Source organism: Drosophila guanche, unplaced genomic scaffold (assembly GCF_900245975.1).
Source record: "Drosophila guanche unplaced genomic scaffold, DGUA_6, whole genome shotgun sequence".
NCBI lineage: Eukaryota > Metazoa > Arthropoda > Insecta > Diptera > Drosophilidae > Drosophila > Drosophila guanche.
The window spans coordinates 18,505,835-18,519,501 of record NW_022995743.1 but is presented as its reverse complement, the minus strand read 5'-3'; the positions used below and the strand labels follow the sequence as shown (position 1 = coordinate 18,519,501).

Sequence of the window (13,667 nt, the reverse complement as noted above, 5' to 3'; positions counted from 1 at the left end):
CTCCTTCCAGTAAAATAATAGAATTTCTTATCTCTTTGATTGCGGCGCAGTTTTTCAAAAATTTGTATAATATCAGTTAACATACATGTGTCTCTAGGTGTTACATACATACAGTATACAAAGCTTCCTTGCTTCCAGAAGGGGAGATTTGAATGTTTGAAATTGTAAAATATAAGGTCTTAAGGTATGCAAACCAATAACAAGTTAAAACGGATTCAATTATTGTTTCAGTGTGAAAAGTCCTTGCAATCTAGTAATATCAAATAGTACAAATCGAGGAAAATATTTTAAGATTCACTACCTTGCACGTTTTAAAGGAAGGGTTGAAAAATATTTAAAAAATATCATATCGGTGATATATTTTATTTGGAAAAAATATCAAAATAATATAAAATATATCACTGAAAAATATCGATATATTGATATTTTGGGAAGAGAAAATCACAATATAAATATATTTTTATTTTTAAAAGTATCGATATATTGATATTTTGATATACCCTAGTTTTTAGCGTTCTGTTTTTACGTTTTAGTTTTAGCGCGTTTTTAGCCGATGCCGGTGTCGCCCAAATAATGCTAGACACAGCGTAAAGCCACGGTGAGGCGTTTTTTTTTTTTTTTTGGCAATTACCTCACTCTGGACAGAAGCAGTTAGTTATTTGTGTGAATTATATTTAGGTACCCACAACTTTAAAGGGAAGAAACCCCAAACACGCAGAGAAAGTGTGGAAAAATGGGTCGAAGTCGCAGTCCCGCCTCTCCAGCCCACAGAAGACGTGAGAAAGAGCGTACAGAGCGAAAAAAGAGACGAGAACGCCGCTCCAGAGAAAGAGAGGCGATTGGCAGCAGCAGTAGCGGTCGCCGTGACCGCGATCGTGAACGCGAGAGAAGTCGCAGCCGTGAAAGGGATCGTGCACGCGGAGGAGGACGGCGTTCTAGGTGAATAACAGAGTGTAGTGTACCAAAAACCGATGAGTATAAAAAGTAATATCCCCCAATATTATTTCCCGATGCACATAACACATATTTCGTTATGGTGGGGTGGGAGCAGATGTGGGGGGCAGATGCTAAGGAGAAAAAACACTTGCAAAATATCGATAGGGCATTCAATGGTTTTTCCTCGAGAGAGCTATCGAGCAGGTCATCGGTTCAATTGCAGCTCTGTCTGTCGGCGCCCGTAGAAATTACCACGTGAAGTGAAATTTTACAGAATTTCATCACAAAGACGAACAAATTCATTGAAAGTATAAAACATAAACAGATACTCGGTCGATTTGGGCTTAGTCAAGCCGCATACCTACCACTTAGCAAACACAGGAAGAACCGAATTTAATAGACAAGCAGAAAAATGGCTCTTCGCGTGCAATTCGAGAACAACGACGACATCGGCGTCTTCACCAAGCTCACAAATACATATTGTCTGGTCGCCATTGGCGGCTCCGAGACCTTCTACAGTGCTTTCGAGGCCGAATTGGCCGAGACCATACCTGTGGTGCATGCGAACGTGGGAGGCTGTCGCATTATCGGGCGCCTCACTGTCGGCAACCGCAACGGGCTGCTGGTGCCGAATTCAACCACAGACGAGGAGCTGCAGCACCTACGCAATAGTCTCCCAGACGCCGTAAAGATCCAACGGGTGGAGGAGCGACTGTCAGCCCTGGGCAACGTAGTGGCCTGCAACGATTATGTTGCCCTTGTTCATCCCGATTTGGATAAGGAGACTGAGGAGATTATCGGTGACGTCCTCAACGTGGAGGTCTTCCGCCAGACAATTGCCGACAACACCTTGGTCGGCTCCTACACAGTGCTGAGCAACCAGGGAGGCATGGTGCATCCCAAGACGAGCATAGAGGATCAGGACGAATTGTCCTCTCTTCTGCAGGTCCCCCTCGTAGCCGGCACGGTGAATCGAGGTAGCGAGGTCCTCGCGGCCGGCATGGTGGTCAACGATTGGCTCTCTTTTGTAGGCATGAACACAACAGCCACAGAGATTTCGGTGATTGAGAGCGTCTTCAAGCTAAATCAGGCACAGCCGGCGGCGGTAACGACTAAATTACGAGCAGCCTTAATTGAGGATATGTCCTAGGCGGACATCCCGTCCTATTCACGCCCTTATATATTTACTTGGTCTAAGCGATGTCTTTGTTATCTTCTATACAATGTCATTTAAAAACGCAATGCGAAATACAAACAAAAAAAAACCAACACGAAGCACACTGAATAAGTGTAGGCAACATGTTTTTTAAACCACCCTACGGATGACAGACATAAGACCACCCTTTAATGAAGTGCCCCGACAGGTTTTCGTTCTCCTGGGTATCATGTTTCCTTTGCAATTGATGACCGATGCAATGGGATTCCAGGTTGCCCCAGTTCATTGTCAAGCATTTCTCGACTCAAATGCAATCATCTTCCACTTCAGACTGATTCTGTCACTCACCAGAGCTGAAATTCCCAATTCGCAGATCACGTTCGAGAGGCGGCGGCGGTGCAGCTGGCGGTGGCAACAGCAGCAGCAACAACAGCAGCTCGGGACCATCGACGTCCAGGCGAACCACACGGAACAAAGCAGCGGCCGCTGCTACGGCAGCTGTTGATCGTCCCCAGATCAATGATGCCGATCTGGAGGGTAAATCGCCGGAAGAAGTTGAGATGCTCAAGACAATGGGTTTCTGCACGTTTGACACCACCAAGAACAAGAAGGTCGAGGGAAATGATGTCGGTGAAGTGCATGTAATCCTTAAGCGCAAGTATCGCCAGTATATGAACCGCAAGGGTGGCTTCAACAGGCCGCTCGATTTCGTGGCCTAGCAGCCGGAGGAGTCCTTTTTCGCTCCTTCGCTGCCCTGGCGGCCACTACCAACCAAACTAGTTTGCTACCATTTTTTACTCGTCCTCGTTATACGCCTGCCTTCCTTACTTCCATTTGGGGCCGAGCGGCGACGGACAAAAACCTGCAATTTTATGCAATAGACCGGTTTACAAAATTCCCAAATTTTCATCCCAAACAAAATTTCTCTCAATCAACCAAGCTACCCATCAACCACCCAGCAACAGCACTACACACACTCATACCTCAGATAGTTATTTAGTAGTATAAGCCAAAAGTGCGCCTTTGTTATAAAGTTACCACCACGTTAATTTTACAACAGATATCTGAAGCTGAAAGCTAAGCCCTACAAAAACCCCAGAACATAATGCAAAATGTACGATGCTCGATAATTGGGGAGTCCGCTTTCAGTTGCATTTAAGGCGCACGACTAAGATTGCTTTTTAAATATTTAAAGTAATTAACAATTGTTCTTGTTGACGACATTACATCATTTTGAACGGAATACGAATTAACTGAAGGCCAGCCTGCGCCTAAAATTTGCAACAGCAAAATTTCCAAACCACGCACAGACAATTACTTAAAGTATTTGAAAACACACACCCGAAACAAACCACACAAACCAATCAGATCCCAGTTTCTCCAGATCCTGATCCCAAAACTATCCCACAAACAACTCCTCCATACGCTGCAATAGTACAACTTTTACAACCAAACAAATATATATCAAATATATATTTTATATATGTGAAATTAATTATATACACACACACCACAAGTACCTTATCCTAACGATCCCCCAGATAAACCGAACAATAGCCATAGCAATTTGTTGAAAGAAACGTTATTTGTTATCAATCAAAATGTTGTAATTAAACCAGTTAATTCCGATTAAAATCACAAGTGCCAACGCAGATCAAAGCATAAGATGGATGAATCACCTTTTATAAAGACATACATTTTGTATGCCATTTTGTACTCTTTTATATAACTATTATATACGCATATGTATTTGTATGACTCAACAAACCAACTATTTTAAGCAATAGTGACAGTTTTACCTTTCTTTTGGCAAATATTATTAATTGGAAATTGAAAAACATTTGGCGCACACACTCGCACTTCTCTATCCATTAATTGCACTTAACTATATTGAAATTGCAGGGATTATTTCTCATTTTATATTATCCTACAATAAACTGAAAGAAAATGTATAAAAATAAAATCGAAAAATTTGTCTTATTCAAGTATTTCTCTATTGTTTAAACTTTTAGGTTTAAACGCAACATTTATACACAACACAAATAATTAACTCTAGCTTAGTAGGGCGAGTTCCAAAGAAGAAAACTATTTAAAACGGAAATATTTTATTTAACCAAAAGGCAGCACTCTTAAAGCCTTAAACGTTAAGGGATGGGGATAAGAAACAGAAAAAAACTTGTACTTCGTTTATTGAATCTCACAAAATTTCTAATAATCGCACTTTACACTCTAAAATACTAATATTATTTAGAGATACCGTCGAATGCATGCATATACCACATACACACAATTCTGTCTTACAGATTAAGACATACCATCAGTTATGATACTTTGGGGGTTTACGATTCGTGTTTAAATTTATTTTTTAATACATTTTAATACATCATTTTTGAAATTTTATTCAAATTCAAATACATAATGAAATGCTTAATCAGAGAAATTATTGGTACATTATCGTGAGTGAAAGAAATTATGAACAATGAAAAGGAAAGTGTACGACTAAGGTTTAAGTTAGTTATTGTTACGTTTCGGTTGCATCCCATATTTAGGAAATACATATTAAGGGTCCATCCCTCGTGTAAACTTTGTATGCATTTGGTGTTGGTATTAAGTGTGGAAAAAAATATGTTTTTATGTGCGCAGAGCCGAGGACCCGACATGCTTAAAGTTTATATGTATATGTAAAAACAATTTGCTTCGTAAAATGCTCAATTTTTCTTGATTCTGTTTCCGTTTGTTAGTCTTATTTTGCTGGTCCAATTACTGAAATGGACTGGATCTAATCCGCCTTGCGAGGTTTGCGCTTGCGCACTTGGTCTGTTTTTTCGAGTTTTTCTGGACCGGCATCTCCTGCTTGCTTCGCTACTTCTTTTATATTTTCCAACTCATCGGCAACTTTGTGGGCCTCTTTCTGGAAAACTAGAACATCGTTAGAGTCCTTCGTGCTTCTCTCGTCTTCATCGTTCTCCTCCTCTTCTTCCTCGACGCTATCGCCCGGTTGCTCCTCATCATCATCGTCGGCAGCCTCGCCATCATCTTCGATTTCCTCTGTGGCCAGGTCTTCAACGCCCTCAGCTAGATTGTCCTGAGACTCTGAGAAGCTCCGCCGCTGAGATTTTTTGGGTGGATACACAAAGTCCACAAGGCATACAAGAAGCAGTCCCAATGCGGCACCAACGAAGATGGTGGCGATTGCGAATAGAGCATAGGAGCCCCATGTAGGCAGTCCGTATTCCTCTTGTAAGCGCCCGTTAAAATTCTTAAAGAGTTTTTGCGTGTGCTATTAGTACATGAACAACAAACACAGATCAATGCAGAGAGCAAAGACCAGAATTATGAGTCAATTAGCAAATGGGAACGGAACGCAATCGGCTCTTAACACCAGGGGTCAGTTGGCGCTGATAAGCTTCCGCATCCCGCATGCAATGAACTGGTGTGTCAGCGCAGACACAAATACAGGTGAACGTACCTTTAGGGTGTGCGACAGCTTGAAGAAATAGGATAGCACGGACATATGGATAGTGTCGGGCTTCTTCCAGGCGGACAGCGGCTCAATGCTCTGCCACTGCTGCTTCTTCAAAAAGTGTAGCAGAGCGTCCCCGTCGCGGGCTCCACGATACTGACGAAATTCGCCATTTTTTACGCTGGAAAGTAGCAAAGTAGGTCTTAGTTTTGGGTAGGTTAGTTCTATAACTATTTTAACGGCTCACTGATAGATGGTGGGCAAGGCTGTGACAAAGAAACGGCCGCTGAGGGATGGCGATGTAGTCACATCGATTTTGGCCACCTCCACCTTGACATCCTTCGCCACGCGTGCAAACCGTTCCCAAGTTGGTGCCAGGTTCTTGCATGCCGGGCACCATGGAGCAAAGCTGAAAATACACATTAAAACAGCTGCCGATAAGTAAGACGTGGGGGGAAGAAAGGAGGAACGGGGTCAAGAACGGGACTGCGTCATCAACATGAGTATGCACTGCGTATCGCAAGAAGCACAGAACGGTATGCAGCATTGCATTCCAAAAAACCAGCTTGCCCGGCGTATTTATTGTTGCAAGCTTGTTGCCGCATGAGGCACACCCCACACCGGACTGCGACTGCGTTATGTCAGGCGGGGAGGGGATTTATGGATGCATTACGAGAAGGGAGTCACTTTGTCCAACTAACAATTCAATCATCCATTCGCCTTTCAGCATCAAGTGCCAATTATCCTCGTTCAATTCGATTAGCTTGCCACCTGGCTGCAGTCCTGACTGAGACGTAGCCGCATGTGTCGACTGCGCGGTCACTAACATCAGTACCGCTATGACACATGACGCGGCCACAAGCTGCGAAGTACACTTCATTTGTTTCTTTCTCTTTTTCTTGTTCTAAAGTCACTCCCTCAATATGTCCCAATTGCCGCAATAGAACTGGCTACTTTAATTTCCAAATTATACTATTTATGTTGCGTTTATAATGAAAAATTCAAACTAAAGTAATAAACTTTGACGCCGACTGCGAAAATTGTCGACCGATAATAGCATCAATCGATAGTAGTTGGTGTAACAATATAACCAAAAGATCCAGCCACCATCGGCAATCTTGAATTCATCGATTTACGTATTTTGCGACTCTGCTAAACCGATAAATAAAAAACAAAAAAGACTACAATCATAACATTGAAAACCAAAATTATTAGCTCTCTTGCTCGACTAGACTACCTCATCTCGTGTGGTTCTGCCCACAATATGGCCAATAATTATCTGCAGCCTGTGCACAATTACTTCGATGACGTGGACCGCTTCGAGGATATCGATGATGATTTGTTTCTGAAGAACAAGCGAACAAGTGCTAGCAGCCACAAACCACAGCAGCGCAGCACCAACCCGTTCGAAATTGACGATGACGAGGACTCGACAGCCTCTTCAATCTCAGCTCAGAGGCAGGCGTACGCAGAGAAGAGACGAGCAATTGAGCAACGTACTCTGGACTCGACGGAAAAAAGCCTGGGTAACAATATAGGCGAAAGGCTGAATTGTGAAATAATGGGCGTTACTAATTGATATTACGCAAACGAAAACTCTTAACAGGTCTGCTCTACGAAACCGAAGAGGTTGGGAAGGCCACGGCCATAGAACTGGCCAAGCAAAGGGAGCAATTGGAGAAGACCTCTCATCAGTTGGATGAAATCAACTCTACCTTACGCTTTAGCCAGCGTCATCTAAATGGTCTGAAGAGTGTATTTGGAGGACTTAAAAACTATTTGTCAGGCAACCGGGAACAGCCATCCTCGGCCACGGCCTCGCCCACGGCCAGTCAATCCTCGCAGGAAGCCAACAATATTAACGCTGGAGCCTTCGGAGGATCCTCGGTCCCCCTTTCACCCGCTGAGCACTACGATAATCATCCAGTAAGTCGGATCCGCGGGGAATCCAACAGTAAATATCAGCCGCAAACTCAGGCTGGTAACCCCTTTCAAGCCCATCTGGACTCAAATCTGGAAGATATGTGTGACAATTTGTCCCGCTTGAAGTTCTTGGCCACCGACTTGGGCACTGAGATTGAATCGCAAAATGAGCTACTGGATAACATGAACTATAAAATCGAGGATGTCGACCTGAAGATGACTAGGCAGAACAAGGATATGAATAAATTGCTAAAAAAATAGCTTCCTTTAGAGAGGTCATAAATCAAAGCATCTATATTGCACGCTTTCTTATATTTATAACATAGTCGTGGCATATCGCATACTGGATGCGCTGAAGGCCGTTCCATTGCAATTGCATTCCTCTTTTTAGTTTTCAGCTTTTTTTGTTACACAAACCAAAAGGAAAATATTCGCGTTCATTCATAGAATAAAAACTTCATAAAGAAATCTGTTATGTTATTGTGCGCTGGTGCCAAGTATCGTTTAAAAGTGTATTTATATAAAACCAGATCACTAATTATACAGTATATAGATGTGCCAGTTCATACAAACATATCGTCACCGCGAGCAGAGCGAACTGAGGTCCCATAATCTCTGCCAACATGTTCGACCCGGTACCACAATGGTTGCCTGCATGTTCGACAGCAACCTAGCTGGGTAAATATACATATGTTTAGTGTAAAGCCTAGTAATCACGCGCTAAATCTTCGGTCGACCGAATCAGGGATGTTCTCATCAGAAAATTTCTCAGCCAGCTTTTCGCAATGGAGTATTCAGACACTAGCCAAGCGGTTAGTGCCAGTACTAAGATGGAAACGAGAAGGGAAGAGTGAGACGCTTTTTACTCGTCACAACTTTTATACCCGGCACTCAGTACTACATCTGCACCTTAGCGATGTTTTGTCAAATTTTAAATTAGTTCTTCATCTGTCATCTACATCTACAACACTTCTCACACCAACACGCTCCGTTAGCTCGCCGCCCTTCCCTAGACCCACACACTGCAAACTCGAGAAGGAGGCAGAGGCACCGTCCGCAAAATGAGCCACGCCCCCTTCCGCCCCCGCAAAAGGACGAAAACCTCCCAAATCTACAGTTTTGAAGATAAAAGAAAACTAAAAACGCCATTCCGTAGGAAATGGCCATATCTATCAGATCAACAAATTGGGATCCGATCGGATCATTATTCCTGGACGTTGATATGCAATGACTGCACCATCAAGTGGCCCATGCGACACCAAGCCAAAGCCTGTTACGCGCGGAACCCAGCAGAACGCAGCCCTCCTCCCGCCCAACCGACCGAGGGGCGCTGCCGCATGACGCGCGGCGCGATTAACCGAACCGGTAGCGAGCATGCAGGAAAGATAGATGTTAGGCTAATATTCGAGGAAAATTAGAGCTAAACATAACTAGACTAGAGCTACTATAGCTAAGCAAGCAAAAATTACCAAAATCACTAAAATGAAACTAACTACGGGAGAGGTAGGCTAGTATAAGAGATTTAAGAAGAGGAAGGGAGTTAGTTGAGGATATAATGTGGTAGAGGGAATTATAATCCGAGCATAAAACCCTAAAGGGTTCATGTGAGGCATAATTCGATCTACATAGTGGAAGGAACAAAGGAATAAAGTTTCTAGTGGGTCTAATGGGAATCGTAAAGTTTATGCGGCTCAGCAAGTCAGGGCTGTGTACATCCCCCTTGATCAAGTTGTGCATAAAAATTACACCAAGCATTTTTCTACGACTAACTAAGGATGGAAGATTTATTAAAGGAAGTCTACTACGGTAGGATGGCAGTCTCACAGTTGCATCCCAGTTGAGGCCCCGTAGGGCAAATAATAAAAAGTTTTTCTGTACTGATTCAATACGGTCCTGATGTATGTTATATTATAGCCACAATGGAGAAATTAATTTCCAGTGGCTAGACCCATCCTGTCCCGCAGCTTTTGTTGCTCTTTTTACATTCTCTCATTCACACTCTGCTTCTGCTTCACTGGGCCCCTGCCTCTGCCCTCCCCCTGGCGTTGACTCTTCCGACTTTTAACCAAGACTCGGTTTTTAACGCTCTGTATTAGAAAAAGAGTGACCATCAAAGTTGCGTAGAAGAAATTTTCATAGATGGCGCCACTTTCGAAAAATTTGCTGTGAAACCTATCGGTCATTATTGCACAGAATGTGCAGACCATTGGACCATCAAAGTTGCGTACAAGAAATTTTCATAGATGGCGCCACTTTCGAAAAATTTGCTGTGAAACCTATTTAAATATCTCATAAATTGGAAAATATTAACTGATCCAATTTGTTTGATGCATTCTATTTAGTAGGCTTTTACTACGTGTTCTGTAATGTGAACGATATCTAGTGGTTGGCGATGTCTTCTACATCTAGATGTAGTCCTGAGTGACGGGTATAAAAGTTGTGACGCGCAAAAAGCGTCTCACACGTCCCTTCTCGTTTTTTTTTGTGTGCGGGCGCTGCCTCTGCCTCGAGTCTGCAGTGTGTGGGTCTAGGGAAGGGCGGCGAGCTAAGGGAGCGTGTTGGTGTGAGAAGTGTTGTAGATGTGGATGACAGATGAAGAAAAAATGTAAAATTTGACAAATACCCGCTAAGGTGCAGATGTAGTCCTGAGTGCCGGGTATAAAAGTTGTGACGCGTAAGAAGCATCTCACACGTCCCTTCTCGTTTGTAATGGTTTTTTAGAGATAGAGATAGTTTTTTAGATTTTTTCACATAACTTAAGTATCATCTCATTTGTTGTCTTACATCATTTGTTTTTGTGGAGATGAGTTTATCATTTCATTAGTATATGATTTATAACAACACGAGCGAAGGAAGTTTTGCAGTGGGCTTTCCACCTAGTAATATTAAAAGTTTATATTTATACCCGGTAAGAGTAAACATGGTAGATTTGTGGTCGAAAGTGGATGTAGGAAGGAAGACAGAAGCAAACGTTTCCGACCCCACAAAGTACATTCATACATGTGTACGTATATTCTTGATCAACATCAATAGACCAGTCGATAAGGTCTGTCCGTCCTATAAAACATTTTAGTTTTCCTATTCTTTAGTGTGTAATAAATAAACTAATTATATAGTCTGTTGACTTCTTTGGAAAATATAAATTAGAGTGGGCAGCCTTCGCCTACCTTCATTAATCCTTCAATAAGAAAATCATCAGTTTATATTCAGCTTGGACAAAGTGAAGACCTTCTCGTCAATGGGGGACACTGATAGTTTCATTTTGTGCTCCTTGGCCATTTTGGATAACACTTCGATGTCGGAGTTCATATAAACAGCCCGCAAAAGTCCCAACGACGTCTTTTCCGAATTCCGAAACTCCATCAAAAGTTTTTCAAGACTGGCATTACATTTGGTTCCTTCCTTCACATGTTTATACTTCTGGGCTGACAATGCTCGAGTCCAAATTTCCAGAGTTTCCACTTTGTATTTTTGTATTGTTTTATCCAGGTCGGTAATCTTAACGTTGATCTCTTTGTTATCGGGCTGCTTGGCCTGAGCCTGCATAAAAATACAACGAGCCCTCTCGTATTCGCCTAAAGCGGACAGGGCGCACCCCTCCTGGTAGAGTGCTTTACAGGAAGGCTTATTTTCAGTGAGACTTCGCAACGCTTTCATGGTGATGCACACGCGTTTTGGATGTTGCAATTTATTGTAACAAATCATTAAGTTTTGCTGGAAAAGTTTAAAGAACATCAGTAGGCCACCAGAGACAAAATTGCATAATTACATTAAGGGTGATCAAGAGATCGATTTGCTTGCGCTCTTCCTCATCATTGGCCAGACGGCAATAGTTCAGTGAGCTTACGGCCCTCTCAAAGGCAGTGACGGCGTTGTGGTGGCGATATCGCTTTACACAGTCCTTTCCATGCATGTACATGTCTAATGCCTTGGGATAAACTACTGCAAACTTGTCCCGATCTGCAGCGGACATTTCCGCGAAGGCATCCGAGTCCCCGATAAACGTAAAGTGGAGAACTTCGATTTTGAAAAGTGCATCTGCACGAGGTTTAATTCGCGGCGGGCAGCCCATCTCGTGGAATAGCAACTTATAGGATATAATGAATTCGGCCATCTCATATGGACGCATGGTAAGTACAGCGGCCTGAAGACCTTCCAGCACATCACAGCCCGCACCGGTCTCAAAATAAAATGTATTGCGGCGCAACAGCGAGGAATCAAATGGAGAACTCTCGCCCTCCCAATAGCCACTGTATCTCACAGCAACTCGTGCCTTGTCTGGTACCTGGCCACGGTCCTGTTGCCCCTCACGAGTGACGCGTTTGAAAATATTCGCATTGATCGGCACCATACATTTCTTAAGTTCTTCGAAAGATTGGGTCCACGGAGAAACGAGCTCCTCTTCATCGACATCTGAACAGTTTTCACTATCATCCATTTCGTCGACTTTAAAATCATCATCGCCGGCACTAAATGGCGACTGTTCCACCTCAAATTGCGATCCAAGGCCAACGAGTTTTCTATAATGTTAAGAGAAAGCGACTAAGAAGCAAGTGACTGCAAATTGCTTCAATTTGTATGCTAACTCAAGTTGTAGTGGCTCCTTAAGCATCTGTGTGCAGTATGCATAATTTTCCTCCTCCATTGTCTACTTCTTTTCGGAAGTTTCAGGCTAATTGTGTTTTTTGCGATTTGCGAAAATGCGCGCTAGGCATCGATAAACTATAGTTTAGACCTTCAGAAATATACCGAAACAAATACCACATATATCTTATATACCTACAAGTGAAAAAAAGGTACATACCCCGCTTAACACCCTACATTAATTTAGCACGCTTTATCATATTCGTAAGTTCATCCACGCGAAAAATCTCAGTTGACTTTGCGATATGCGTACCCCAGGCAGCTGGTGATGCTTATCTTATGAATGTATGCATTTTGCATGAAAGAAGGAGGATTGTGTTATTTCAGAGTGGATATAGAGCTTGGAGGGCAACAATGCATGGAAACCCTGCCCACCCCCTGCCGATGCCTCTTCCGACTTTTAACCCACCCCTTCCCGCAGATTTTATTTGTTTTTGTATGCGGACGGTGCCTCTGCCTCCTCCTCGAGTCTGCAGTGTGTGGGTCTAGGGAAGGGCGACGAGCTAACGGAGCGTGTTGGTGTGAGTAGTGTTGTTGATGTAGATGACAGATGAAGAAAAAATGTAAAATTTCACAAATAACCGCTAAGGTGCAGATGTTGTACTGAGTGCCGGGTATAAAAGTTATGACGCGTAAGAAGCGTCTCATACGTCCCTTTTTTTAGTTATTTTTTATCTTCAAAATTGTAGGTTTGGGAGGTTTTCGCCCTTTTGCGGGGGCTGAAGGGGCTCATTTTTTAAATACACTTGTAACAGTGTGAGCATACAGCATACATGCAAAACTTGGTGGCTCTAACTTTTATAGTCTCTGAGATCCAGGCGCTCATAAGGACGGACGGACAGCGGACAGACACACATGGCTCTATCGACTCGTCTATTGATGCTGATCAAGAATATATATATTTTATGGGGTCGGAAACGCTTCCTTCTGTGCGTTACATACAACCGTTATTCCACACAAATACAATATACCCTATTTACTCTTCGAGTACCGGGTATAAAAAATTTGCTATAGAAAAAAAAAAACCAAAATCCTTAAAAAAAAGGAACGCCCTCAGTCTATCAGAATCCTTTTCAATGTCGGTTATTTCGATCATATTGCACCTCTTGTAACTGATATTCACGAAAAACCGACATGCATGGGCATGAACATTTATGTTTTCTTTGATCGTCTGCCCTCTCTGTTCATCGGTGAAACAGGGTTGGAAATGTTTCCACAAACATATACAAACAAATTGAGCAATTTAAAATGAAATAAATAAAGTAAAAATAACCTGTGTCTGGGCACACTGCAAGCACGTGGGGAACATAACCTCTACGCCAGGTAAGTATTGGAGCAAAGCTGTAACAAGTTACATATTACGACGTGGCGATTTCCCCCTTGAAAGGCGGGTGGCCAAATAATTCCCCTCTACCTAAGGGTAGAGCGGTAACTTAAAACCTCAAAAAAAAAAAATAAAGTAAAACAAATCAAATAAAATAAATACACACAGTCGAATATAATTTTATGTCAAAAACTGACAGTTCACAGATTTTTTGGCCAAAA

At 42.6% G+C, this 13,667-nt stretch overlaps 5 protein-coding genes across 6 annotated transcripts; 3 read left to right on the top strand and 2 right to left on the bottom strand.

Moving 5' to 3' along the window:
• The first annotated feature begins 496 nt into the window (after nt 1-496).
• On the top strand, nt 497-4,055 carry LOC117588054 (U4/U6.U5 small nuclear ribonucleoprotein 27 kDa protein). The gene is made up of 3 exons (XM_034279148.1): nt 497-598; nt 679-939; nt 2,466-4,055. Exons 2-3 carry the CDS (start codon nt 734-736, stop codon nt 2,809-2,811), a joined length of 552 nt encoding a protein of 183 aa, XP_034135039.1. The 5' UTR covers nt 497-598; nt 679-733; the 3' UTR covers nt 2,812-4,055.
• LOC117587977 (eukaryotic translation initiation factor 6) lies at nt 1,117-2,205 on the top strand. Its single transcript, XM_034279025.1, has one exon. The coding sequence runs from the start codon at nt 1,349-1,351 to the stop codon at nt 2,084-2,086; it is 738 nt and encodes a 245-aa protein (XP_034134916.1). The 5' UTR covers nt 1,117-1,348; the 3' UTR covers nt 2,087-2,205.
• Nucleotides 4,056-4,622: 567 nt separating the features above from the next.
• On the bottom strand, nt 4,623-6,610 carry LOC117587745 (thioredoxin-related transmembrane protein 1). 2 transcript variants are annotated; one of them, XM_034278710.1, is made up of 4 exons: nt 6,257-6,610; nt 5,803-5,964; nt 5,562-5,736; nt 4,623-5,372 (listed from the first exon to the last, which is right to left on the bottom strand). In XM_034278710.1, the coding sequence occupies exons 1-4, from the start codon at nt 6,433-6,435 to the stop codon at nt 4,872-4,874; spliced, it is 1,017 nt and encodes a 338-aa protein (XP_034134601.1). In that variant the 5' UTR covers nt 6,436-6,610; the 3' UTR covers nt 4,623-4,871. The 2 variants fall into 2 exon arrangements, with proteins under 2 accessions (XP_034134601.1, XP_034134680.1); XM_034278789.1 differs by having other exon boundaries at nt 4,623-5,351; nt 6,257-6,607.
• A 121-nt stretch (nt 6,611-6,731) lies between these two features.
• On the top strand, nt 6,732-7,773 carry LOC117587891 (synaptosomal-associated protein 29). Its single transcript, XM_034278905.1, has 2 exons — nt 6,732-7,081; nt 7,162-7,773. Exons 1-2 carry the CDS (start codon nt 6,820-6,822, stop codon nt 7,737-7,739), a joined length of 840 nt encoding a protein of 279 aa, XP_034134796.1. The 5' UTR covers nt 6,732-6,819; the 3' UTR covers nt 7,740-7,773.
• A 2,585-nt stretch (nt 7,774-10,358) lies between these two features.
• LOC117591810 (inactive peptidyl-prolyl cis-trans isomerase shutdown) lies at nt 10,359-12,211 on the bottom strand. The gene is made up of 3 exons (XM_034285120.1): nt 12,065-12,211; nt 11,248-11,998; nt 10,359-11,192 (listed from the first exon to the last, which is right to left on the bottom strand). The coding sequence occupies exons 1-3, from the start codon at nt 12,121-12,123 to the stop codon at nt 10,674-10,676; spliced, it is 1,329 nt and encodes a 442-aa protein (XP_034141011.1). The 5' UTR covers nt 12,124-12,211; the 3' UTR covers nt 10,359-10,673.
• Nucleotides 12,212-13,667: the final 1,456 nt, after the last annotated feature.

Excerpts from the sequence above, each read along its gene's own strand:
- LOC117587745 (XM_034278710.1), bottom strand. The coding sequence starts at position 6,435 with ATGAAGTGTACTTCGCAGCTTGTGGCCGCGTCATGTGTCATAGCGGTA. Across the intron at positions 5,965-6,256 it reads GGCGAATGGATGATTGAATT|CTTTGCTCCATGGTGCCCGG; the intron begins GTTAGTTGGACA and ends GTGTATTTTCAG. Across the intron at positions 5,737-5,802 it reads GCCTTGCCCACCATCTATCA|CGTAAAAAATGGCGAATTTC; the intron begins GTGAGCCGTTAA and ends GCTACTTTCCAG.
- LOC117587891 (XM_034278905.1), top strand. The coding sequence starts at position 6,820 with ATGGCCAATAATTATCTGCAGCCTGTGCACAATTACTTCGATGACGTG. Across the intron at positions 7,082-7,161 it reads CTCGACGGAAAAAAGCCTGG|GTCTGCTCTACGAAACCGAA; the intron begins GTAACAATATAG and ends AACTCTTAACAG.
- LOC117591810 (XM_034285120.1), bottom strand. The coding sequence starts at position 12,123 with ATGGAGGAGGAAAATTATGCATACTGCACACAGATGCTTAAGGAGCCA. Across the intron at positions 11,999-12,064 it reads AAGGAGCCACTACAACTTGA|AAAACTCGTTGGCCTTGGAT; the intron begins GTTAGCATACAA and ends TTAACATTATAG. Across the intron at positions 11,193-11,247 it reads ATCTCTTGATCACCCTTAAT|CAAAACTTAATGATTTGTTA; the intron begins GTAATTATGCAA and ends AAACTTTTCCAG.
- LOC117588054 (XM_034279148.1), top strand. The coding sequence starts at position 734 with ATGGGTCGAAGTCGCAGTCCCGCCTCTCCAGCCCACAGAAGACGTGAG. Across the intron at positions 940-2,465 it reads GGAGGAGGACGGCGTTCTAG|ATCACGTTCGAGAGGCGGCG; the intron begins GTGAATAACAGA and ends CCCAATTCGCAG.
- LOC117587977 (XM_034279025.1), top strand. The coding sequence starts at position 1,349 with ATGGCTCTTCGCGTGCAATTCGAGAACAACGACGACATCGGCGTCTTC.